The 25,000-nt window shown below is 39.6% G+C and overlaps 2 protein-coding genes and 1 long non-coding RNA gene across 4 annotated transcripts; 2 read left to right on the top strand and 1 right to left on the bottom strand.

Moving 5' to 3' along the window:
• Window positions 1–2,403: 2,403 nt before the first annotated feature.
• tnpo3 (transportin 3) lies at window positions 2,404–13,670 on the top strand. Its single transcript, XM_040122804.1, has 22 exons — window positions 2,404–2,604; window positions 3,455–3,528; window positions 3,940–4,096; window positions 5,029–5,172; window positions 5,422–5,597; window positions 5,710–5,848; window positions 6,093–6,239; window positions 6,433–6,540; window positions 6,645–6,736; window positions 6,931–7,070; window positions 7,418–7,609; window positions 7,812–7,903; window positions 8,232–8,308; window positions 8,412–8,472; window positions 8,693–8,833; window positions 9,242–9,358; window positions 9,570–9,664; window positions 9,777–9,933; window positions 10,164–10,331; window positions 10,422–10,534; window positions 12,533–12,616; window positions 13,011–13,670. The coding sequence occupies exons 1-21, from the start codon at window positions 2,404–2,406 to the stop codon at window positions 12,591–12,593; spliced, it is 2,652 nt and encodes an 883-aa protein (XP_039978738.1). The 3' UTR covers window positions 12,594–12,616; window positions 13,011–13,670.
• Window positions 13,671–15,941: 2,271 nt separating this feature from the next.
• On the bottom strand, window positions 15,942–21,597 carry irf5 (interferon regulatory factor 5). 2 transcript variants are annotated; one of them, XM_040122803.1, is made up of 9 exons: window positions 21,376–21,597; window positions 20,666–20,907; window positions 19,712–19,898; window positions 19,109–19,134; window positions 18,993–19,020; window positions 18,531–18,899; window positions 17,458–17,847; window positions 17,241–17,359; window positions 15,942–16,940 (listed from the first exon to the last, which is right to left on the bottom strand). In XM_040122803.1, exons 2-9 carry the CDS (start codon window positions 20,837–20,839, stop codon window positions 16,752–16,754), a joined length of 1,482 nt encoding a protein of 493 aa, XP_039978737.1. In that variant the 5' UTR covers window positions 20,840–20,907; window positions 21,376–21,597; the 3' UTR covers window positions 15,942–16,751. The 2 variants fall into 2 exon arrangements, with proteins under 2 accessions (XP_039978737.1, XP_039978736.1); XM_040122802.1 differs by having other exon boundaries at window positions 20,666–20,851.
• LOC120787042 lies at window positions 20,775–24,188 on the top strand. The gene is made up of 3 exons (XR_005706852.1): window positions 20,775–20,864; window positions 23,068–23,101; window positions 24,054–24,188. It is a non-coding gene; the product is annotated as an uncharacterized LOC120787042 (long non-coding RNA).
• Window positions 24,189–25,000: the final 812 nt, after the last annotated feature.

Here is a 25,000-nt window from a genome sequence, read left to right as displayed (position 1 = left end):
TGGTTCATTATTCCTGTTTCATACTGTGTTTCTGTTGCGTGAAGGTTCGGTCCATATTTACTACAATAGTTTGTGTTTATTATCATCTGTGTCTGTGCGATGGACCTGAACCAGCAGTCTGGTCCGGCAGGGTTTGGTCCTGATATGACTAACAACTGACTGATTGTTAATCCCACATGAACCAGTGCAGACTGGACATTTTCCAGCATCAGGACTGGCTCGATTAACTGTTGACATCAAGGACACACACTGTCTGCTTCTGTCTGTTAATTTTTTAACAGACTGTGTTGAACCTGCAAAGGTAACCATCACCACACAGGTAACTGTCACCTGGATTTGAGTTATCTGCAGCAGCTTCGGTTCAGTTTTATGAGTGATCTGTTCCAGAAAGCAGGTTTAGTTTGCTGCTTCCTACTATTTACCAACCCTGTTTTCTGGTGTGGTCGTGACGTCGATGTGACAAACCAGAGGGGTAAAAAAACAGGCTAACCTGTCTACTGGCAATGGGAAAGGAATCAGTCGCCTTTTTAAGCGGGTTTATCCATGTTTAAAAAAACATGCACACCTGCGCTAATTTTGGTGTAAAAAGGGTAGAATATGACAAATTGTTTCTTCATTAATACAGTCCATATCAGATCATATAAGAGATCATATCCTGGTTCCGGTTATATATTAATTTGTTCGCCAAGGACTATCTTTACTAAGGTTACCTCTTTTATAATCACTTAAATTCAATTCAGTTCAATTCAAACAGTTCCCTTCATTGAAACATTTACTGAACATTAATCACAACAAATAAAACAAATCTGTGCGAAGCTTTAGACGCTTGAGACAGTGATCTATGAAGAATCCTTGCTCATGTTGTGAATGGTCACACTGACGGAATATTCCTATCATAGCTATTGATCATATTGGAGATGATGTGAATATTTCTGAGTGAGGTTTATTGTAGCGCAGCTGAAAAGACTTTAACATAAAAAAAACTGGATTAAATGCAGTTTAAATGTGAGTTTTTGAATGTGGACTTTTGGAAATTTAGACTAAGTTTGAATCTTGATGCCTTTTCAACTTCAAATCACCAAAATCATTGTCATTATTGGGTCAGACTATAGGTTACAATCATAGGTTTCTAAATAAAATGAAGTTTTATCTGGTTGATTTCATCTTCTGCGCCCAGCACCACTTTATCCCCATCAGGTTACAGCTGAACAAATATATTTTAACATTTAATGTAAAAAAGTGTAGAATTCCTTTTTTTTTGGTTGAGCATTTGATGTTTTATGTTTTTATTGATCAGCTGGTGTTTTTGTTATTTATAGATGAACTGGTGTTTTTTGTTTTTATTGATCGGCGGATTTTTTATGTCTTTTTTTTTTTTTTTTTTTTTTTGAATCAGCTTATTTTTAATCAAACCTCTCTGATCGTAGTTCAGCACTGCTGACAGATCATTCATCACAATAATCTGGATCACTGTAGTCCAGATTTTGGCTGTGCTTTACTGTGTCAGGTCCTTCAGATTTAGACTCAGGGTTCAGGTTCAGGTCTACAGTTAGTCTGGGTCCAATGTGAAGAACAAAGACAAATCAGATCAGGACCCCCTCTAGACCGTGATCAGAGCTATTGGACTTTGTCAGGTAGGTCTGATGTTTCTTTGTGTGTTGGAGTTTTTTTTTTTTTTTAAATCTAAACTGTTTCAGTCTGTATCAGAGTAGAAACCCAGAAAGGGACCAGCATCCATGTTTTAGATTAGAGACTCTGCTGGTATCTTCACAGTCAAGATCAGAGTCTCTGTGTCTTGCACCATCTGAACCCATCTGGTCCGAGTAGAGAACATATGAGGCCCGGTAGTGTCCTGTCCTTTATGATGTTAGGGGGTCCATTTCTGATCAGGTCTTACCTGATCTTTATGATGTAAAGAACTAATCTACTTTTGAAAAACTGGGACATACAGAGTAAATCATTGATTGCATTTGGATCAAGACCATTTAATGTTTAAATGTGATCAGCAGATTTTTAAAATAAGATATAACAAGGAGCAAAGTAACATATAGCTGCACCAAAATTTCCTGCAAGACTATGAGCAGTGACTTCACGTTTTTTTTTCCAGAATTGTAAAAAGATTAGTTAGTTTAAATACAAAAAAAAATAACTTCAGATTTATCATTATTATATTTAAGACGTTTTTTGACATCCAGCATTCACAATCAGTGAAGCAGTTAGATGATCTGAGCTGGGGTTTCTTTCTGCTTTATCTGACTCTCTGAATGCCTCCGTCTTACCTGTCTCTGTGATGTCAAATGGTAAACTACGTTCAGTGCAGCTTCTCAAATAAAGTGACCATCTCAGACCAGCTGCTCAGTTGTAGACAGGTGTAATTACATCACTTCCTATCCTGCCCCTCAGATGTATGCATGGGAGATCTCAGACCAGCTGCTGCAGCTCAAACAGGATGTGGAGTCGTGTTATTTTGCTGCTCAGACGATGAAGATGAAGATCCAGACCTCCTTCTACGAGCTTCCACCTGAGACCCACAATGCACTGCGAGACTCTCTGCTGACCCATATCCAGAACCTTAAAGACCTATCCCCCATCATCGTCACACAGGTAACACTGATCACCTGCTGAGTACCTGTTCTTTTATCATCAGGGTCAGTGATAAAATTTTTAACAGTGCAGGAACTGAACCACTTGGGACCTGGTTCTAGAAAGAACCAGAACCTTAGAGAACCCTATGAATCTCTGAGGTTCTTCTTAGTTTTCTTCTTTCTTCTTCAGGCTGAGATCAGAGGAAACACAAACAGAACCAAACACACTGTGTACACGTTGTGGTTATGTTACGTTACGGCTGCATTATGTTACATTACTGTTATATTTACGATATGTTTATTTTACGTTCATGTTACCATTGTTTAGGTAACCATAACGTACCTTATGTTTCATTCTCTTATGTTTCCTTTCATTACCGCGGCGTAAACAGTCAATCTGTGACTTAAGTTGTAAAATCAAAGTCATATTTCATAACCTGCCAAGTATCGATAGCATCAGTTATCTCCTCATGTTAAAACAACTTGAACTAAAACAAATCACCACCTGTTCTGAAGATCACATTTATCTTGACCGATAGATCTTTAAAATCTGCACCATCAGCCCGAGTCACAGTTACACTCAATTTATCTGCATCGCTAAATTTCTGTATCATTAACTCTAACAGACAAATAAAGTCAGAAAAATTCATGAACCCTTCAGACGACTGTAAACTGACAACTTTACAGGAAAGTAGCAGAAAGTCTTTTCTAATTGATTGACACATTTGTTTCACCATCTGGATATTTTTAGCCAATGTGTCAAAACAAGAAGGAAGTTGTTTGAGAAAGTATTTTAAAGTCATTGAATAACTCGATGGCTGTAACTCAGTGGATCTTGTTTTTTGATTGGTCCCTCTTTTCTGTGCCAGTTGGCTTTAGCGATTGCAGATCTCGCTCTTCAGATGGCCTCATGGAAAGGATGTGTACACACGCTTATAGAAAAGTAAGAATTCATACCATCATCTCAACTTTTTCACTCGCAGGATGTGTTGATTGTAGATGGGAAATACAAAGATGGCTCAGCCAGCAGATGTGTTTATATATTTGTTTTGGTCAAAAAAGATCAAATATTTAAATTCACTGCAGACATTAATTTTTTGCACTGACAGGATGAAAACATCCTTGATGATTACAGACATGTCTTTAACACTGCAGTCAGGTTTGTTAAACAACTGCGGGAACTGCATGACATTTCACAGTTGCACCTGTAATATTCACAACTGCAGATTTATGGGAGTAAAGGATTAGTTTCTGAACATAAAAACAGAGAGTTATGTTTGAGTTCTCTGAAGTCAGCTGCAGTTATCCTCTCTGATATTCTGACTCACCTGTTCGTGTCTCTGCCTCCTCCCAGGTACAACAATGACATTAGCTCGATGCCATTCCTGGTAGAGATCCTCACTGTGCTGCCGGAGGAAGTTCACAGTCGATCTCTACGAATCGGAGCAAATCGGAGGACAGAGATCATTGAGGATCTGGCTTATTACTCCAGCACTGTGGTCACTCTGCTGGTCTGCTATCACTTTGCTTCACTCTTTGTTTATTTGATTCATATAAACCTACCAATGAGGCCCAGCCGCTGGTTAAAATGTTTTTCTATGTGTTATTTCTTATTTCTTTCTGTCCCTGTCCTCTCACTCTCTGTAATGTACTATCATTATATCAAACTCTGTTTCCTGTTGCAGTCTTCAGTCTGGACCCTGTTGTGACTCTACAGACTTTTTTTGGACTGAGCTACACTTTCAGATCCTTCACTGAATCCCACATTATAACAGACTGAACAATACTCAGTTAACTGCTCAGATATAATCAGTGTGGAGATAAAAAAAATTAAAGAGGTCTGTTTTTTTCAATCTGAAGTCGAGAATTGTTCCGCATCTGGTAGGGAAAACAAAAGGTTATAGGTAAAAACGTTCATCACATCTTATAGACTCAAAGTTTTAATAACTTTTACATTTGTGTCTATAATTTAAAGTTGTTATATTTATTGATGGTTTTAAAAATATTATTTCCAGTGCTCTATCATTAAACTATTGTGTTTAATGATGTGGTTATTTTTTAATGTGTAGAATAGCTTCTACCATGTCCGATTCTTTTTAAAAGTTTATTGACTGACCGTCTTTGATTCAGCTTTCCAGCTTTTAATTTCAAGTATTTCTAAAGTCGGACAGTGAGTGTCTCTGTCTGGATAAAAGCTGATGTATTGTATAATTACAGTGGAAATAGGGCCAGGTAAAAATCTGACATGTTGGATTTACATAAATATATCAGAATGATGTCAGTAAACAAAACCAACAATTATCAGACTTTTAAAACCTAAGACACGAGATGATGATTCTGATCTTATCAGACTAAAACACAGTTGTCATCCTGACTCTGTTTTTATTTTATTTTACTTTCTACAGATAACCATCATGCTGTTTGTGTTTTTATTTGATTTCAGACGACGTGTGTGGAGAAGACGGGTAACGATGAGAAGATGCTCATCAAAGTGTTTCGCTGTCTGGGCAGTTGGTTTAACCTGGGAGTTCTTGACAGTAACTTCATGGCCAGTAACCAGCTGCTCATAGTCCTCTTCCAAGTCCTGGTGAGATTCAAATTTTATTGTTTTATACTTGTCTGACAAGTTTACCGGGATGTCTGCTTTCTGTTTATACACAGGACATCAGGCCTCAGTCATTTAAAACTGCACAATTTAAGATGTAAATCACGATAAGATACATAAAACTGTCTCATATGTTAGAGCACAGTAAAAACACAGTTAATAAAAACAGACCTGTTCTGTGAGTTTGTGTTGTATTTAATGAGCTGTTAATGTCTCCTGATGTCTCCACAGCAGAGGGATGAAACCTCTACCAATCTCCACGAGGCAGCTTCAGACTGTGTCTGCTCTGCTCTCTACGCCATAGAAAACGTGGACACCAACATGGCGTTAGCTCTGCAGCTCTTCCAGGGCGTCCTGACACTGGAGACGGCATATCACATGGCTGTAGCCCGAGAAGACCTCGACAAGTGAGCACATGCAGGACACTGGTTCTGATTGTGTTTTTCAGTGTTATCTTGTCTAGTTCATTGGACTGGCAGTGTATTACCAGTCACATTTATGTTTTATTTCTGTTCTCAGAGTGCTGAACTACTGCAGGATCTTCACTGAACTCTGTGAGACGTTTTTAGAGACGACAGTCAGGAGTCCAGGTCAGGGTATGGGAGACCTGAGGACACTGGAGCTGCTGCTGATCTGTGCTGGACATCCACAGTATGAGGTATGAAAATAAGCACAACACGAGTAACATTGACACAACAACACTCGCAGTAGGAGGTACGACAATGCTACAAAACCCTTTAACTTCAGATTATAATTCCAGTCTGTATGTTCTGATCCAGGTTTTCGGGATATCCTTTAACTTCTGGTTTTAATTGGTGTCCCTCTGTACGTGATTGTAGTTTGTTTAAATCTAAAACTAAAATCTAAAAATTTTGGTCTCTGTTCCTGACTCTGTGATCCAGGTGGTGGAGATTTCTTTTAACTTTTGGTACCGTCTTGGAGAACATCTGTACAAGATAAATGATGCAGCACTTCACACCATCTTCAGACCATACATCCAGAGACTTCTGCACTGTTTGGCGCGACACTGTCAGCTTGATCCAGACCACGTAAGATACCTGATCAGTTTTACACAGAACCACCTCTGACTGATGAAATCCTGAACTTTAATAGTCAGTTACTTGGATCTAAAAACAAGAAAATTATAGATTCACCATGGTTGTCTTTATGAAGGAGTTAAACATGTAAACCAAACCGCTGTAGGTCACTTACGTTTAGTATAAAGTTATTTTCACCCAACAGGAGGGAATCCCAGAAGACACCGATGATTTTGGAGAGTTCAGGATGAGAGTCTCTGACCTTGTTAAAGATGTAATTTTTCTCGTTGGATCCATGGAGTGTTTCTCTCAGGTAACTTTAGTTTTTAATCCACAAATTATCACAAGTTAAAATTTAATTTTCTGTTTGGTGAATATGACAATAGACTATTTTTAACCTACCCTGTTTGTTCTCAGTTATATTCTACATTAAAAGAGGGGAACCCTCCCTGGGAGGTGACAGAGGCTGTTCTATTCATCATGGCTGCGATTGCAAAAAGTGTTGATCCGTGAGTACCTGAAGAGTCTGTTTATCTTCTGAAACCATTTTCCAACAAGACAGGAAGAAAATATCCTGGAAACAAAACCTGAACGTTGAATATATTCTGATTGACACCAGTTATTGTCAGCCCTGACATGTTTTTCTCTTCCTTTAAACTCAGTTCAAACTGATTTCTCCTTTGACTATGTGTTTAATTTTCAGAGAGAACAACCCAACGCTGTCAGAGGTGCTGCAACAGGTGGTTTTACTCCCTGAAAGTGTCCACATGGCGGTTCGATATACAAGCATTGAGCTGGTCGGAGAGATGAGCGAGGTTGTGGACAGAAACCCAAGATTCCTTGGTAGGAAGATATGTATGAAAAATAAAATCTGATCATCTTTGTGCTTCAGATGGCATTCTTTATGATCTGATCTTATTAAACACAAAAATCAGTCAGATTCAGACCTCCTGCTGTTGTTTTCCTCTAAGATTTACCCACAAAATATTAACAGATTGTCAGATCTGTAGAAAAGATACACTTCAAGTAAACAGGTAATTTAAACATCTGTAAACACTGTTTGTATTGGAGGTTTAGTTTTACTGAGGATTTCCTGTCAGACCCTCTATTTAACTGCCTGGTGAAAGGTCTAAGAGAGAAACTTTTGAGTGTCTGACTTTTATTTTGTTAAACTGTTTATTTCCTGCCAGACCCAGTGTTGAACTACCTGATGAAAGGTCTCAGAGAGAAACCTCTGGCTTCAGCAGCAGCGAAGGCAATCCACAACATCTGTTCAGTCTGCAGAGATCACATGGCTCAACACTTCCAGGGTCTGCTGGACATTGCTCGCTCACTCGACTCCTTCGCCCTGTCCACAGAGGCTGCTGTAGGACTACTCAAAGGTACATCAGCACACCTGTAGTACACCTGTAGTGACATCATCAGGTCAGTACACCTGTAGTTACCTGGGATTGATAGAAACTGCAGGAGGTGACATGAAAAACAAACAGAAGAGATTTTTAAATCAGTAGATTTACATGAATACAGAGTAGAGTTTATTTACCCATACAGGTATGTTCTCACCTGTTTGATTTACCGGTGCAGGTACAGCTTTGGTCCTGGCCCGTCTTCCTCTGGAAAAGATTGCAGAATGTCTCAGTGATCTCTGTGCTGTTCAAGTCATGGCTCTAAAAAAGGTCGGTCACTTTTCACATATTTTAATGTGTTTCTGCTTGAATGTTTTCGTGTTTTAATGTTTTATGTGCTTTCATGTGTTTCTGTGTTAATGTGACTTTCAGAATTGCATTTAATATTTTACACGACTGTTTCTGTCTTAATGTGTTTTAACGTGTCTCTGTGATGTTCAGACTCACAGTTTGTCAGGCAGAATATTTAGTTTTCAGTGTTTGTAGAAACACCATAAATGTTTAGGTGGTTTCTGTGTCTTCAGGACACAATCAACAGAAACTAATTAAAAACAAGAACATTGTAACTAAACCAGATTTCATGTTTATGTTGTTTCAGCTTCTGGCAGAAGAATCTACAAACGGTAAATCAGCTGATCCCACTGTCTGGCTCGACAGACTGGCTGTTATCTTCAGGTGAGTTTACCGGTTCATTTACCTGTAATCAGACTTAATTGAAACTTTATTTAAATGAACAAACGCTGAAGGTGTTCATACCTTTTGTTTGTTTTTCCTTCAGACACACAAACCCCATTGTAGAAAACGGACAGACTCACCCCTGTCAGAAAGTCATCCAGGAGGTAAAACACCTGGTCTCACCTTTCTCACTTGTGGTTTACCTGGAAGGGTCAATTGAAAATTTTCAAATAAGAAGTATTTTATTAATAAATTACCCTGATCATGTGACCTACCTGTAGATCAGATGAGATATCTTATTAACCTATCTTACGTGTATCCTTTTACCTGTATTTCAGATCATATATTTTATTAACATATGTTACCTGTGTAACTCACCTGTAGATCTGGCCGGTACTGTCGGACACTCTGAACACTCATCAGGCTGATAACAGGATCGTGGAGAGATGCTGTCGCTGTCTCAGGTTCGCTGTACGATGTGTTGGGAAAGGCTCCGCCTCCCTACTGCAGCCACTTGTCACTCAGGTGAGACACACCTGTACTGTATTAAACCTGGACTGACACACCTGTTCTTCTACTTTCGTACTTGTTCTTTTTCTCTTCAGTATTTTTATAAGGATTATTGGTTTACATTTAACTGTTTCACCAGCAATTAATGCTCCCTGTTGTTGTGTATTGATCAGTTCATCCTCTAGGAAGTACAGGTTGTCTGTTATTGTTTGTTAAATCACACCCGTGGTCGAGACCGATTGGATTTTGTGATCAACCAGAGATGTTAAATTCTTATAGATAGGTCTGTTCCCCTCTGATAGTTCAGGTGATTTAAAAACACAAAAACACGTCCAACAGGAAAAAAATGTGCTTAATAAAAACTTTAATGACCTTTAATATACCTGTTCACCTGTTTTCTGATTGGATGTTCGTTGTCATCAGATGGTGAATGTGTACCAGGTGTATCCACACTCTTGCTTCCTGTACCTGGGCAGCATCCTGGTGGACGAGTACGGAATGGAGGAGGGCTGCAGGCAAGGACTGCTCGACATGTTACAGGTAATAATACAGCTGTCCACCAGGTAAATACCGCCTGTAGACCTGTAGTAACCTGTTCTTACTCACAAACAAGAGACTCTGGCTCAGATGTGAATCCACCTGAGTCTGAGCTGTGATTCACTCTGACGGTAAAACATGGTAATGATAATGATGATAATGACAATGAAAATGACGCTGGTGATGGTGGTGATGATGATGATTCCTCCCTCAGGCTCTGTGTATGCCGACCTTCCAGCTGCTGGAGCAACCAAATGGTTTGAGGAATCATCCCGACACTGTGGATGACCTCTTCAGACTGGCCACAAGGTGAGTCAGCAGGGTCACCAGAGCTGATACTGTTACCCCAGTGAGGGTTGACTAAGGAACATCCTCTGATACCTGTGTGTGTACCTGTGTCTCTACTTGTATATCTTCTCAGGTTTGTGCAGAGGAGTCCCGTCACTTTACTCAGCAGCAGCATCATCGTTCACATCATCCAGTGTGCGATTGCTGCCACCTCACTGGACCACCGAGACGCCAACTGCAGTGTCATGAAGTTTGTCCGAGACCTCATCCACACCGGAGTTGTCAACGACGTGAGTCAATGAAAAACAAAGACTTAAAGCACGCAGAGACAGTAGGATTCAGATTAAAGTTTACTGCAGATTGAATGAAAAGAAAAACATCACACCGTAGAAATAACAGACCATTAAGGTTAAAATGTCTGTCTCTCAGTACAGGCAAGATTAATATGTCTGTCGTCTCTCCTCCTTCTCTATTGACAGCAGTCTTCGATATCATAAACATAGCTAATGTCTCTCTGCAGCACGAGGAGGACTTTGAGGTGAGGAAGCAGCTGATTGGTCAGGCCATGGAGCAGCATGGTCAGCAGCTCGTCACTCAGCTCATGCACTCGTGTTGTTTCTGTCTGCCGCCATACACACTGCCCGACGTCGCCGAAGTGCTGTGGGAGGTCATGGTGTTTGACAGACCTGTGAGTAAACACACTAACAACTGGTCGCTGTATAAGTCAGGTGGTACCTGTCGTTCCTGACTGTTGGATAACCACTCTGTCTTGTTTTAGACCTTCTGTCGCTGGTTAGAAAGTGCTCTGAAAGGTTTACCAAAGGAGACGTCAGGAGGAGCCGTGACTGTCACTCACAAACAGCTGACTGACTTCCACAAACAGGTCACCAGGTGAGACAAATGCAACGCCTGAAACACTAGCGGCAACAGAAATATGTGCAACAACAGCAACATGAACAACATGAACAGCACTCAGATCATCAACAATATCTGCAACACAATCAAACAGGCTTATGGTCCATCACAGTCCAGACTGTTCTTGTTTTTGGTTCCTTGCTCGTGGAACAAGCTACCAGATGTTATGAGAGCAGGGGCGTTCCTCTCTATCTTCATGAAACTCTTGAAGACTCATCTCTTCTCAGAGCACCCCCTCTTCTAAAATCTCTAACAGCCAAACATGCCTAACTAGCACTTACTGTGCACTTTCGTTGCACTTCTTTACCTTTATCTCCTTGCCTTTGGTCTTATTGAATAGATTTAGTATTTAGCACTTACTTCAAGGTCTCCTACCGTATTGAAGCTTTAGTGTTGTCCCTCACTGCCAAATGAGTAAATGTAATGTAAATGTAACGTAAATGTAACAACAGAAACACCTGAAACACACGTAGCAACAATATGTGGAACACAAACATGTGCAACACCAGCATTACCAGCAGCAGACTTGTCACACTCAACCTGTGATCGTTTGACTCTTTGTTTTCCCAAACTTTATCTCCAACATGACTCAAATCAAAGCTCTCTTACTGGCTTCCAAATCAAACAAACCTGCTCTCAGCAGGTGTATTGCAATAAAGACAGGTGTCAAAGGTTCCATGAAATATGAATCTTGTTGACTTCATACGATTGTCAGACAACAAGTAAATAATGTAACAGGTGTTGAAAAAAATCCCTGAACAACCTTTAAGAAATTCTGTGTGGATCATTTTTTTGAATCAGGTGTAAGTGAGTGCTCTCATTGGTTGACCACAAGTCACATGTATAGGTGATGAGGTCACACAGGTAGCTGTCGTGGTCATCAGTGCGCACTGATAATTATTTGAGTTGTTGCATTAAACAGAACACACCTCCAATGTTAATAAAGGTTAGTCTGGTACCAGATTTCATTTTAAATGGTTAAAATCATCATCTGGAACTCAATAAGAGGTTTTCTGTTTTCTCTATTTTGGCAACTGAAAACCTTTAATGATGCACAGATTTTTAGCCCCAGTTTAATCACCAAATGAACTGCGAGTGACAGAGGTTTCTGCTTCATTTAGACTTTAAAAAAGAAAAGTAGCAACATGTTAACAGCTCAACGAACACAGAGAAAGCAAGACTGGAAGCAGTTTAGAGTAAAGATCCATAAAAGGCTCCATTAATGACTCATCTGAAATATCTGGATCTGTGAAGCATTCAGGGACTTGTTGAGAGACATTGAGGCTTTTCAGGGAGATGTTGAACAGTATGGGACGTGCTGATTGGTCATCTCAGTGTGGTGTTGACTGACTTAAGTGTGCTTATTGGTAGTCTCAGCAGCCTGAGGCATATGACAGGTTTCTGTTGTGACTCGTCAGTTTGAAGGTGGAAACGCAGAAAAACTTGAGTCCTTACGGCAGGTTCAGACTTGTCCAGAAATCAGGCGAATCCGGTTACACCTGAGCTCTGAGGAAACCCATCTGAGTTCACCTGATCACACTGCACTACAGGAGGGGAATGTTTTAGTTTTAATCTGACAGTTTTATCGTGAGAAACATCTGTTGCTGAATCAACCCGGAGCAGTATAAGTTTCCATATATATACATTTTTACACCTGCTGGAGTTTATCAGGTTTTTAACCTGTAAAATAAAAAAAGGAGAAGCAAACAGGTTTATTGTTTGTAATAAACTGAAGTTTGAGCTGCTGTTTTCACTGAACAACAATAAACTCTAACTATGAACAAACAGCATCACTTGCAGGAACACAAACTTCATCACATTAACAAGAAATGTGACAGGACTGTAAACACCACAGAGGCAGCTGTCTTTTACCATAGTAATGATGTCTTTCACACAGAAGAATAAAGCCCACTAACCTACTACCAACCCTGTAGTCAAACTGTTTGTATTAATGTTTTTTTTCCTTCTCTTCAGTGCTGAAGAGTGTAAACAGGTGTGTTGGGCCATCAGAGAGTTCACCAGACTGTTCCGATAGCTGCAGCCTTCACACAACACCAGGTAACAATTCACCCAAAACTAGGTAACTAGCCACACCTGTTTCCACAATGCCAGGGAATTATTCACACGAGTAACACTTCTTGAACAAGATGACAGGTATATTAGAACCTGTAGCTTCAGTTTAAGCATTGTTTTTTCTTTTTGTGAATTTGATGCTCGACAAACGTTCATCACTGAAACATTAAGTCTCTAATAAACTTGGTCTTTGGGAATTCAACTTTTTATTCACATGATATTTATCACACCTGTTAGCAGATGTGAAATGGATGACACTTAATGGAAATGATGAAATGTCAGAATCCTCTCATTAGATTTTATTCTTATAGACAGCCATTGCAGATGTAAAAATGGTTTGAGATGGGTTGTTTTTTTTTTTGTTTCGTTTCGCCTTCAGGTTAAATCTTTTGTTGACCAACATTCAGAGGTGACGGCAAAAAGCTGCAACTGCAGACGAGGATCCAAAGGGACAAGATGAAGATGGTGAAGATGGTGGTGGTGATGAAAATGAAGAAGATGGAGGGTCTTTGAATGTGAAACAGGACGAATCACTCTGAAAGACTGACAGAGTGAGGACTGATTGGACAGACTGAGTCCTCCCCCCCGACCCCTGAGCTCACCTGAGCTCACCCGCAGTAGGTGTCAGGTGGGCGGGGTCAGGACTGGGAGGAGTTCACTAAGTGAACTGATGCGGATCAGTCCTGTTGGATCTTCACTAGTGATAAATCAGAGGACGTGCCTGGTCAACAGTTTTTAAAAGAAGATTTATTTTTGGGACTTTGGTCGTGATGTTTTTTGTCCGTGCCATAAAAAGAGCCAAAAGAATTTCCCATGATGCTCTTGGCTGAGTGGCTGCCTGAGAAGGCATAATGCTGGAGGATTTGGCGTCACCTTTGACCTTTTTAACTTTGGTTGATTTTTAGTTGTTTTTCCACAAAGCGAGACAGAGTGAACTCTGGATAATGAGACGGAGAGACTGACACCATGACATCATCGGTGATGTAGCCTTGTTGTAAACAATAAAAAAAAAAACAACTGAAACAACAAACTGATGGTTCAGTGTTTTTAATTTTTTAATGTTTGAGTTAATAGTCCTTTGTGAGACCATGTTGTACACAGAGCTCCAGCTGAAGCAGCTGTGAGCAGGTGTGAAAGTTCAACAAACATTCATCTCATCAATGAGGTCTCTCCTCCAAAACTGAAACAAACTCAAAACATAAAACTGCAGAAACCTAAGTTTTTGAGTTTGAAACAGACTCGTTACTGCCCCCTGTGGCTGACGACGAAAGACTGTTTTCACAGTGGGAGTTTTAACCTTGATCTGCCACAGGGGGCAGAGTTTATTCAGGTTTGGTGCATCAGAATTAGGAGAATAAAGCATTTGAGAACTGAAAATCACACAGGTCAGATTTCTGTGTTACAGGAGGTGTTTTCTAACATTGTGTTTTAGTTTATAAGGGAAAACATTCGACGAGGATGGTCTCTTTCAGTACAACTACTATTTATTTTTTCTATCAAGTTCTACAAAGTAACAAAATTATGAAAAATATTGATCTTGAGTCCAAGGTGACAAATTCAAATGTCCGAAAAACATTCCAAAACCCAAATATCAGTTAATTATGGAGGGAGGTTTTGATTGATTGCGGGCTGAAACGGTTAATGGTCAACTACTTGTCTCACCACCACTATCTTTATTTTGACATTTAGGCTACACATAACTTGACAGCATGATGATACCAGTTTAAGCAGCAGACATGCTGAGGGTTGTTTTACATATTTCCTGTAGCGAACCCTCAGATTTTCTCACAGTGCAAACCAGATAAAGAAATCCATATTTTGTTCCCTATTTTCCCCCTGAGAGATTACTGATCCCTGTGACATCGGCTGATTACAACCATTGGTCACAAACCAGGAGCCAATCATCAAATCAGTGTAACCCCCAACCCCGAACTATGACGTTTAAAATTTAGAGAGGCCTGCGGCAGGTCTGTGCGTCAACTGAAACTACAGTAGAGGTTTACAGGAGTGTGAGTGAGTAGAAAATGTGTGAGAACCGTGACAAGTCCACTTTAGTTTACACTGATGGAAAGTTTTGAACTAATACATTCAGATTTTATATAGAAATTCTTTGAGATTGTTAGTGCGAACACCAGGAAAACCAGCTGTGATTCCTTCAGATCTGAGTTCAGGTGTTTCATTTTCACTCTGTAATCCGACACCATCTGAATGTGAACAGGTGCGGTCACTGCTGCCCTCTGGGTAATGTGATGTCATCATTACACCTCCGTCCTTTGTGTTTACTTTTACCTGTTGAGACCCCGTCTGCTGGGAGTTCTGGTCAAACTAGTTTGTTGTCACCTGATACTCAGACCTGAACCAGCAAAGAGTCCACACCACATCCTGAAAACCTGAACCAAAGCAGAAGCATTTCATCCTGTCCTGACCCTCACAGATGCCATAAACAGACAGGAATGAAGCAGAAACAGATTTCATCTTCATTACAGAACAAACATCCTGTTGATTTTTTTCATTTTTTATTTTTTTCCTTCAGTTTTACCTCCAGTTGAGTTAAACATGTAAAGTTTGTCCCGATGGTGGCGCTAGAGTAAAAAAAAAATTATTTAAGACTGTGGAGTCATTAAAATTTAAAGGGAGGAATATTCAGAGTAAATATGGAAATGTGGTATTCAGGAAATGTTTTGTTAATCTGTTTAGATTTTAATATTTTTTGCAAAACTGCAACTAACGATTATTTTCATTAGAATTAATCAACCAATTATCTTCTCAATCATTTATTTTACAAAATGTTAGTAAATAGTGACAAATACCAATCACAGTTTCTCAGAGTCCAAGATTTCATCTTCAAATGTCTTGTGCAAAACCCAAAGAGATTAGTTTACAGTGAAAGAGAAATATTGAAAATATTGATATCTGAAGCAGATAATGTTTCCATTTTTCTTCAAATATGACATGTTTAATTAACTATTAAAATAGTTGCTGATTATTTTTTTAATGATCTATTAACTAATCGTTTCTTCTCTGCCTTATTGTGCACAAGATGAGAATTTTTCCTGATGATGAAGGAAAAGTCAGGAGATCACTAAAATCTTAAGGCTTCATTCACTGGGGACAATAAATCTTCACAGTAAATATCCATTAAATGTTTTCAGTTGTTTGTCCGTGGAACCAAAATAATTAGATAAAAAAAAATCTTGAACTCATTGTTGTATATGACTACTTGGGACCAGATAATAGTGAAAATCTGTGCTTCATAGAGGTTCAGTTTGTTTCCGGGTTTATAAAGTAAAAATAACGTGAAGTATGAAAAAATACTGCAGCGGTGTTTATTGAAATCATGAATACACTCAGCGAGGAAACCTACTGATATGATGGAAAATGGTTTAAAAACAAAATGATGTGTTTGAGGTGATTAAACATGTAAGAGGTTAATTCATCAGTTCAACACTGATGATCATTGTCAGCTCATACAGAGAAAACCACTGATTTCATTTTCTTTAAAACTGAGCTGAGATCAGCTGATGAATCAACAAGTTGAAGTTTGTTTCTCTTAAGATGAGATTTTCTTTAACCAAAGTTCAGTTGAACAAATTGGATGAAAAGTTAAAAACGGGTTTCATGGTGGGAGGTTTTTCTTTGAAATACTTTGACGTCATTTTCAGCTGTTCTGATGTTGGTTCTCATTAGTTTTGATCGATCCTCAATAATCTGCTGAAAGCTTTAACAGATACTGAAGAAACAAACAGAGCAGCATCAACCCGAACTCATCAGGACATCACAGCATGAAGGGTTAATTTAAAGGACCATTTCAGAGGTTAATACCAACACCTGAAGAGTACGGGGGCTCTAGAAAGGAAGTGGATCCACTGCTAGGTCCTCCTGAGCCTCCACGAGTCTCGGAGCTGATGATCAACCGTCCCCCTTGTCAGAGTCCTGGTGTTCAGGGGATACTTGGGATCCAGGACACGTTGTGGGTCGAGGGCCCCAGGATGTGTAGGTCAGGGGACGCTGGGGCTCCAGGGCCCCAGGATGTGTTGATCAGGTTGACGCTGGGGTTCCAGGGTCCCAGGATGTGTTGATCAGGTTGACGCTGGGGTTCCAGGGCCCCTGGGTGTGTTGATCAGGGGACGCTGGGGTTCCAGGGCCCCTGGATGTGTTGGCTCTGTAGGAGCCTCTGCAGCTCTTTAAATTGCTCCACCGTCTGGTCCTTCACGTCAGGGTTTGAGATCTGTAGTCGGATGCTGTCTGTGGACCAGCTGAGTTCTCCAGAGAACATCTCAGTCAGGATCCGAGCCACCACAGGAACCACCTGAGGACAGGAACCAGGTTAAAACTGGATAACCAGAACCACAACAAGTACCAGGTTGAAAGGAGAACCACAAGAACCACATTACCAGGTTAAAATGTTTCAGAACACCCTAAATTCTTGGCATAGTTTCCCGAAAGCTTGTGACAATCCCCAAATCTGGTGCAGTGCCCCCAAATAATTACATTCACAGAAAGTTGTTGGTCCTGATTACAAAATTGTGGCATGAATCTTTTTAACAGTTAAATTCTGACAGTAGATTAGTTGGAGTGAGTGTTGCTGTCACACCAATAGCCTACTAACCTGGACAATGATGAGTTTCTTCTCTTTGGGTCTCTTGTCGGGCCAGTCCTCCCCGAAACAGAAGTAGATCTCAAAGGGTGGAGGGTTCTGAGCTTCGCCTTTCTGGAACAGGATCAGTCCTGAGGATGGAACATTTATTTTAACATGAGGCTCAGAGGTGTTGAAACTTAACTTTTAGAGAAAAGTTTTCTAAGAGCAAAGTGTTTAAACTCGTCACCTTGCAGGAAATCATTGAGGCTGAACACTCTGATCTTCTTCTCCCTCTCCATGGGGTTTGGTGGACCCTGTTCTGGCATGCCTGGTCCGGACCAGAAAACCTTACATTGACAGAGGCGGATGGCGTAGATGTCCTGTTCCCAGATCTCCAGGATCAGACCTCGGTCCATCACGTCCAGCAGGGCCTCAGTGTAGAACCGCTGCTTCTGGTTCTGGATCTCAGACGTCCCTGGGAACAGGACCTGCTGCAGGGTGACAGGTCCAAACAGGTCCACCTGCTCCGGGGTTGGCTCCAGGTGTCCATAGTACAGCCGGCAGCCCTGAGGGTTACTGACTGTAAGAGAGCCCATGGGCCGGCCCCGGTACTGGAACTTCAGGTCCAGATCTGTTACTATGCCAACAGAGAAGGGGGGGGGCAGTTAGTGCGGCGACACAAGGGAAGGGACTGTTACAGTTTTCTGGATGACCCTCAGTGTTTTTGAATTAACTGTTGAGATGTTCAGTGTGAAAAATTTATTTGAATCATGTTTAACCGCAGTACCCGTTACACCATTATCCACACCTTCTTTACTGTAAGCCAACGGGTGGGTGTAATGTCCAGGTGAAGCAAGAGAACAGACTAAAGGACAAATTAACCACTTTATCCTCATGTTAATCCTGATGTTAGTCCAGATGTTAACCTGCTGTACTCAGAGTAGAGCTGCAGTTTAACATGTTAAAATAAGAGAAATAAACAGTCTAACAAACAGTCTAATAAACACCTTCTCTGAAGACTGAAACTTTCAGAAGTAGAATCAACATCAATTTCTCTTTTCTACCTGCAGAATGTAAATGATAAACTCTTGTTTTGTTTTAAGACAGAAAAACTGTGCAGCTATTCCACAAGTCTCTCATGGATCAGGTCCAACTGTTCTCTGGTCTATTTGGACCAGCTCTGACTGTCCTCCGGTCTGTGTCGTACCTAGACTCTGTTTGGATCTGGTCCAACCTTTTTGACCCATGAAGACATCACTAAAACCAGAAGAGAGGTCAGATGTAACAGGTTACGGGTCAGGAGTCGGAGGGCGCACTCACGTGGGACGCTGCTCAGCAGGTCGTACTTGCAGGGTTGATGGTTCTGAGGATCTCCTGGATTCTCAATGCCTCCCATGCTGCTGGCCTCCATCAGGTCCGGCCCAGCGGGAGCAGAGGCAGCTGAGTGGGGGAGAGAGTTCAGGTCCTGGATCCCGTTAGGGAGTCCTGCAGGATGGATGAAGTTCCCCTGATCCACCATCTGACCCCGAACCTGGAGGTCAGAGGTCATAGGGAGGACGCTGTCGGGGAGGAGGGGCATCGGGATCACATGAGGACGTCCAAACGTCCTTTTGGAAGATAAACTGAACTGATTTACTTCTGAATGAGCCGGGAAGGAGCTGAAGGAGGGAGGGTCACTGATCCTGGGGTCTGACGAGACATTACATCATCACATTACATCGTCACACGGCATCATCAACCACCTTGTTTCCATGGAGACCGTGCAGTAACAGTTTTACTCACTGATGGTGAGGTCCATCAGGTTGGGCATCTGAGAATAAAACAGGAAAGTTTTTGTCAGTCATGTGATAAAATATGAATCGTCTGAATTTTGTATTTCCACACATTTTATTCCTCACCTCCTCATCCTCATCATCGACACCATCTGAAAGAAAAAACAACCACGGTCGTTTATCAGGAAGGATTCAAAAGAGCAGGTTTAATAATTCTGATATCCTTAAAGGTATTTCCACACCAAGTCTGAATTACGTTGGAAATACTTTCACCAAACCAAGCAGGTAGTTTAACCCTTGTGTTCATGTGAAATAGTGAATTGTTCATTTCTATAATTTGCTGATAAGTATTAATAAAATTTAAATGTACTGAATCTTTACTCGGCCTAGCCAATTAAATGACTGTGTTTCACAGTCGGTGTGTAGTCAAAGTTTAAACTCACTGAAAGATCTGAAACTCCAGCTACATTTGTTGTCTTTCCTCTGTGAGCAACTTGTTTCTGGTTCAGGTTTTAATCAGGATAATCAGGTTCTTTATGAAGTGTTTTATGTTCGATACAATGAAGAACACACTGAATAAGTGGGTCCGACACTCTGAAGTGAAGTCCCCTTAGGAGAGTAAAATTCACAAATGTACCAAGACAAGAGAACATGACCTGAATGACCTGAGTGTGCTGAGTGTTAAATTCGCCCCTGCGCATGTATGAAAAACATTAAAGTGAGTATCACCTGTGTTCCCTGGCTGCTCACAGACCTCGTAGATTTTGTATGGTTGGACAGGAGTCTCTTTAGTGCCATCATATTTTAGCTGAAACTCTCTGCTCTTATTCAGAGCACAGCGAAGGTTTGCTTTCCACTTGGCAGGGTCGGGTTCATCGACGCCTTCCTGATATTTACCTGTCTCCAGAGCCCATGCCTGGAAGACACAGAGAAGGATTTACATAAACAGGGTTTTATGTACATGTGCATATATTTACATATTGTATATAAAGACTGTAATTTTACACATGTAACAAACTATAAAAACAGGATTAGATTTTTCCTAAACAATCTACCGCTTAAGACACATGCTTCAGTAAAAACAAAAATACCACCTTAAGAAGCAGATAAAACTGGACAAGTTTTTCTCAAACATTTACACTTTTCCTGATACTAAATGGATTCATTCTGAACAGAGTGAGAAATAAAAGCAGAAGCAGAGAAGAGGAAGTGACTTCAGTCAAGTCCAAAATGTTTCGTTATTCAGAAACCGTGAAAAGAATCCGAGGAGCAGCTTTATGTTTTTTCTTTTAGGAGTTTTTATTCATTTTATGAGTGTTGGGTATTTTTATTGTTCTGGATATGAATTCAGACACAGTTATATATTCATTAAAATATAAATTGATCACACAGATGGTCCTGTAGCCTTTGCTGTTTTTTTGTTTCTATTTAATTGTGACAACTTCATTCTTGTTTTAATTGTAACTTTCTATTGTCTGTCTTTTCATAAGTAGAGTTATGTCATTAATTTCCCTTTATATCTTTATATCTGACTTGTGTCTTTTCTTGTTTTATTGATTGCGTGATTTTAAATTGTTCATATTTTATTGATTTAGTTTTTGTGTGGAGAGCAGGAAAACTAGAGACCAGAAGCTGATGGGGATCCAAAAATATAATCAGCTGTTTATTGTATGATGTTCAGACCTTGAAGATGGTGTTTTCTTCATCTGATGTCGGTGTGTGCCGTGTAGCATGTTTCCATGGGATCTGGAAGAGTCGTTGCTCTGAACTGAGCCACTGTAGTCCAGGATACCTGCCGCTGTTCACCTGAGCCAGGAGCCAGGGCTTCAGACGGATCCTCCGAGGCTGGACGCTCATGGCGTAGGGGGACTGGGATCACCGGGTGAGCAGGAGAACAGGGTCAACTCAATGCAAACATCACTGCACTACATGAATAAAACAAGTGAGAAATATAAATTATTTAAAAACTGAACAGCTTTTATTTGTGGCTGCTTCTAAAACTGCTGTTTCACAGTGTTGAAGTGAAACTGGTCCTCACAGACATATATACACAGAGAGCCAACATACTGTCCTGTGATCAGTTTCAGTAAAGTTTTCAGTGCTTTGACTTGAACATGGAGAATCAGTTTCTATCAGAAGAAGCTGCTCAAATTTGTTCAACCTGGTTTTGTTCCTTAAAAGTTTTGGGAAGTCAGTGAGTCACAGTCACAATCAGATCTCAGATCAGCAGACACCACATCAGATCATACTGAACCAGATCAGATCAAATCTCTGATCAGGAACGATGTGGTCCTGAGAACCTTGATTCTGTGTTTAATCACAAAAACAGATTGTTAATTACTAAATGAAGAGAAACACGTGAGTGTGCTCAGTGATTTTAATGATGGACTCACCTGGTCCTGGTCCTGGTCCGCGAGTCGTCAGACAGTCGCGAGTTCAGATCTTAATCCTCTGCAGCGTCACGGGGGATGTCAACAAACAAACAAACAAACAAACTGAATCTCAGGCAAAACAGTTAAAAGAATCAGAAAAGAAAAAGAGAAACGTGATGGAGCTCCGTGATCTGGAACAAGCCAGTCAGGTTTGACACAAGCAGAACTACTTCCTGTATACCAGTTTACCACTAACAAAATGAAAGCGTTAATCACTAGATGACCAAGTAAAAGTGTGTCGTTCCAGTGTTTTTATTGTGAAGGTGTACCAGGTAGTTTCCGGTGCGGTCCGTCTCTCTACGGGTAACTTTACATCAGAAAGAGCCGCTGAGTTTTTACAGAAGTTGGTCTACTTCAGGTTCCTCCCTTCCTCCTTCCGCTGCTAACGGAAACTTAAAATAAAAAAGCTTACATCATAACTAATACTGACTAATAATCAATAACACCGACTAACTAACCTACGAACACTAACTAACAACTAACTAATTACTAACACTGACTAGATCAGAGTCTAACTGAACTGGTTATCTACAGTGAGTTCATCAGCACAGACTTTAAACACGGTCTCTAGTTAACAACATTTAGACATACATAAACATATGGAACATCTAAACACAAATAAACATATACACGTTTATCACAATGTAAATCAGTCAAATTCAGAAAACAACCTGACAAGTGTTCAAATAAAACACGTCTGTTTTGTTATGTTGAGGGAAGGTAAAAATTGAGATTAAAACACATCATATTTAACATTAACATTGGTTTTGTTACAGCGCCCCCTAACATTCACATGTGTATTTCGCCACAAACTAGTTATTAATTCAAACATTAAAGGTTAGTTGTGATCAAAGCGTATTTTTTGTGATTTGATGGATTTAAAACTCACAGTTTTTTATTACATTTAAACAGGAACTTATCAAAGCAATATGACTGCAGGTTTATATTATTATTGTTATTATTATTGTGCTAGTTTAGTTTATTATATTGTATTTAATATAATAAACTGCATTACAATATATTTTATATTTACATGTCTATTTTTTTATAAATATATAAGCAATAAAATATAGATATTATTGATTCTTATGTCTATCTGTATTATTAAACTACATATATTAATGTTTCAGATTGTGAATATAAAAATTACATATATATTTTATAAAACACTGATATATGCATTTTTATACATTTTCTATATATTCTGTTTATTATTGTGTGTATATATATATATATATATATATATATATATATATATATATACTTATATTTACATCTGAAACTCTGCGTTAGTGTAAATATGCACACAGATATTGGCATAATTTATTTATAGGCTCTTTGTATTGATGATGTATATAATGGATATATCATTTTATTTCATTTCTCTCAGGTCTTTGTCAGTTTTATGACCTGTCAGTCTGTAACGTGAACATCACATCACATCATATTTTTAAAACTTACCCACCTGTACCTTTTCATCATCTCTTGCCTTTTGATTGATCCCCCCTGATTCCTCCTCCCCGGCTACCATGACGACCAGCTCCTCATCACCTTCACAGTCAGATGTTTACTCTGTCTGACCTAACCTTCACCTGACAGGAAACACATCTGTTTAGCCTGACAGTTTATATGATGTTTGTGTGTGACCAGCAGGAGGAGCTGCAGGCTGACGCCAGACTGATCTCAGGTCAGTACAGGAACTGGTTCAGTTCTGTTGACTTCATCTGATTTATGTAAATATGTGATATCTGTAAATTATTGAAATATATAGAATAGAAAATGTATATATATCTGTAAATGATCTTATTATTTTATAAAATCAAAGTCTGACAGTCAGTGATTGGATAAAATTATTGATCCGTTGTGTATTGAGCTGTCATTTAGTTTTCAAGCAGCAGAAATACATTGAACATAAATAGGACAGAAATAGAAATATACACACACACACACACACACACACACAAATACACAGTACGTACATATACATTTATATGTGTGTGTGTGTGTGTGTGTGTGTGTGTGTGTGTGTGTGTGTGTGTGTGTGTGTGTGTATGTGTGTTGATCAAGTCAATCAATAATAAGGTTTTAAATAAGTTTTCAATAAATAAATGATTTTTATTTTCTGTTGTTACTGTTTGGGTGGTGACTTGGACTGTTTATGTGAGAATTTGTTGTGTACTTTAATTTTGAAGTCTCTGTGTTGGAGGTGTAGTTTCCTGTAGAGGTGGGGCTGTAATGTGTCGAGCTGTCATTGGATAATTGACACAGGGTCGGACATCTTTGGTCTATATAAAGCCTGAGATTAAAGCACTTTGTAAGTCAACCTGATGATGAAATTCATGAGTTGAAAGCTGTGGGTCTTGATTAAAGGGCAGGTTTACAGGTAGTCAGTCAGTATTCACAGTAACTAATGTTAGATTAGCTTTAAACTTTATCTTTGAGAAGAGACTAAACAAACATTAATCAGAAGTGCAGCAGGAGGCTCACCAAACCTCATTTTTTTAAAAACAATAATGTACTGTGACAGGAACAAACTGTAGCTGTAGACTAACTGTAGCAGCTTTGGACTGCGAACAACCTCACACATTCATGTTAATATCAACCAAACACCTCGCTGCTGTGAAACTACACCTGCACAGAGAGAGGAGGAGTCTGAGCACCTGGAGACAGGAGGGAGATGGACGGCAAAGTAGCCAAAATGACATGTGGAGTTCCGAACTGTGGAGGAGCTGAAGTCCAGTCAGGTAGCCACGATGGATGTTTCTCTTCATTCAGGGTGAGTCATATATATCTCTGTTTGTTGTGACGGCGGCCCGCCGTGGCTCTGTGTTCATGTGTGTGAACATGAACATGTTAGGTGCATGTTAATGCTCATGTATGAGGAAGCAGGGAGGTTGTTGATGTGTTTAAAGTCTACAGTAGTTTGGCTGTTTGTTTTTTTAGTTCTTTTTATCACATTCAGAGCTGCTGAAGTTGTCATTTTTCCCAGTTTGGTGTTTATTAACAGTATGGTTACATGTTCAGGTGTGTGTTCTGTTTATTGGTTGCAGTCTGCCCATTGTGTCGCTTGTTATTTTAAAATTGCAATAATACTACTACAGTAGACTGCTTAATATTTGATAAATATTCTGTTACCCTGTGGATCATTGCAGATTTAGAGTTCAGTAAAAACATGGAGATTTGAGTCAATGAGGCATTGATCTCCACAACTTATATAAATTCATTTGGAGAACAATGACAGAAATCAAACATGAATTAATGCGACTTTATAACTGAAGAACTGCTGTAGAGCTGAGAATCAAACCTTAGTTCTGTCACTGTCACTAAATATCTGTTGTTTGATCACAAAAACAGGTCAGTCAGTGAATTCAAAATTTAAAATAAAATTAATGCCATTTGACTCCAGAATATTTAATGTAAAAATAAATCAATGTATATTTTCTAAATTAAAGAAGTCAGTGTATGCTTAGGAAAAAAAACCTTCTTTACACTTTGACATTCACATGGTTTCACTGAGAATTCAAACATTTTTCACAAGCATTTAACGTAACATGTTTCTTTAGTCTGTAATCAGATATTTAATTGA

The sequence above is a fragment of the Xiphias gladius genome, unplaced genomic scaffold (genome assembly GCF_016859285.1).
Source record: "Xiphias gladius isolate SHS-SW01 ecotype Sanya breed wild unplaced genomic scaffold, ASM1685928v1 HiC_scaffold_101, whole genome shotgun sequence".
NCBI lineage: Eukaryota > Metazoa > Chordata > Actinopteri > Istiophoriformes > Xiphiidae > Xiphias > Xiphias gladius.
The sequence above is the reverse complement of the archived record's forward strand: the minus strand, read 5'-3'. Positions and strand labels throughout refer to the sequence as shown.

Coding starts and splice junctions, on each gene's coding strand:
- tnpo3 (XM_040122804.1), top strand. CDS start 2,404: ATGTATGCATGGGAGATCTCAGACCAGCTGCTGCAGCTCAAACAGGAT. Junction 7,610..7,811: donor TGCTGTAGGACTACTCAAAG/GTACATCAGCAC, acceptor TTACCGGTGCAG/GTACAGCTTTGGTCCTGGCC. Junction 10,535..12,532: donor TTCCACAAACAGGTCACCAG/GTGAGACAAATG, acceptor CCTTCTCTTCAG/TGCTGAAGAGTGTAAACAGG.
- irf5 (XM_040122803.1), bottom strand. CDS start 20,839: ATGAGCGTCCAGCCTCGGAGGATCCGTCTGAAGCCCTGGCTCCTGGCT. Junction 19,021..19,108: donor TCGATGATGAGGATGAGGAG/GTGAGGAATAAA, acceptor TTTTATTCTCAG/ATGCCCAACCTGATGGACCT. Junction 16,941..17,240: donor AGAAACTCATCATTGTCCAG/GTTAGTAGGCTA, acceptor TCCTGTCCTCAG/GTGGTTCCTGTGGTGGCTCG.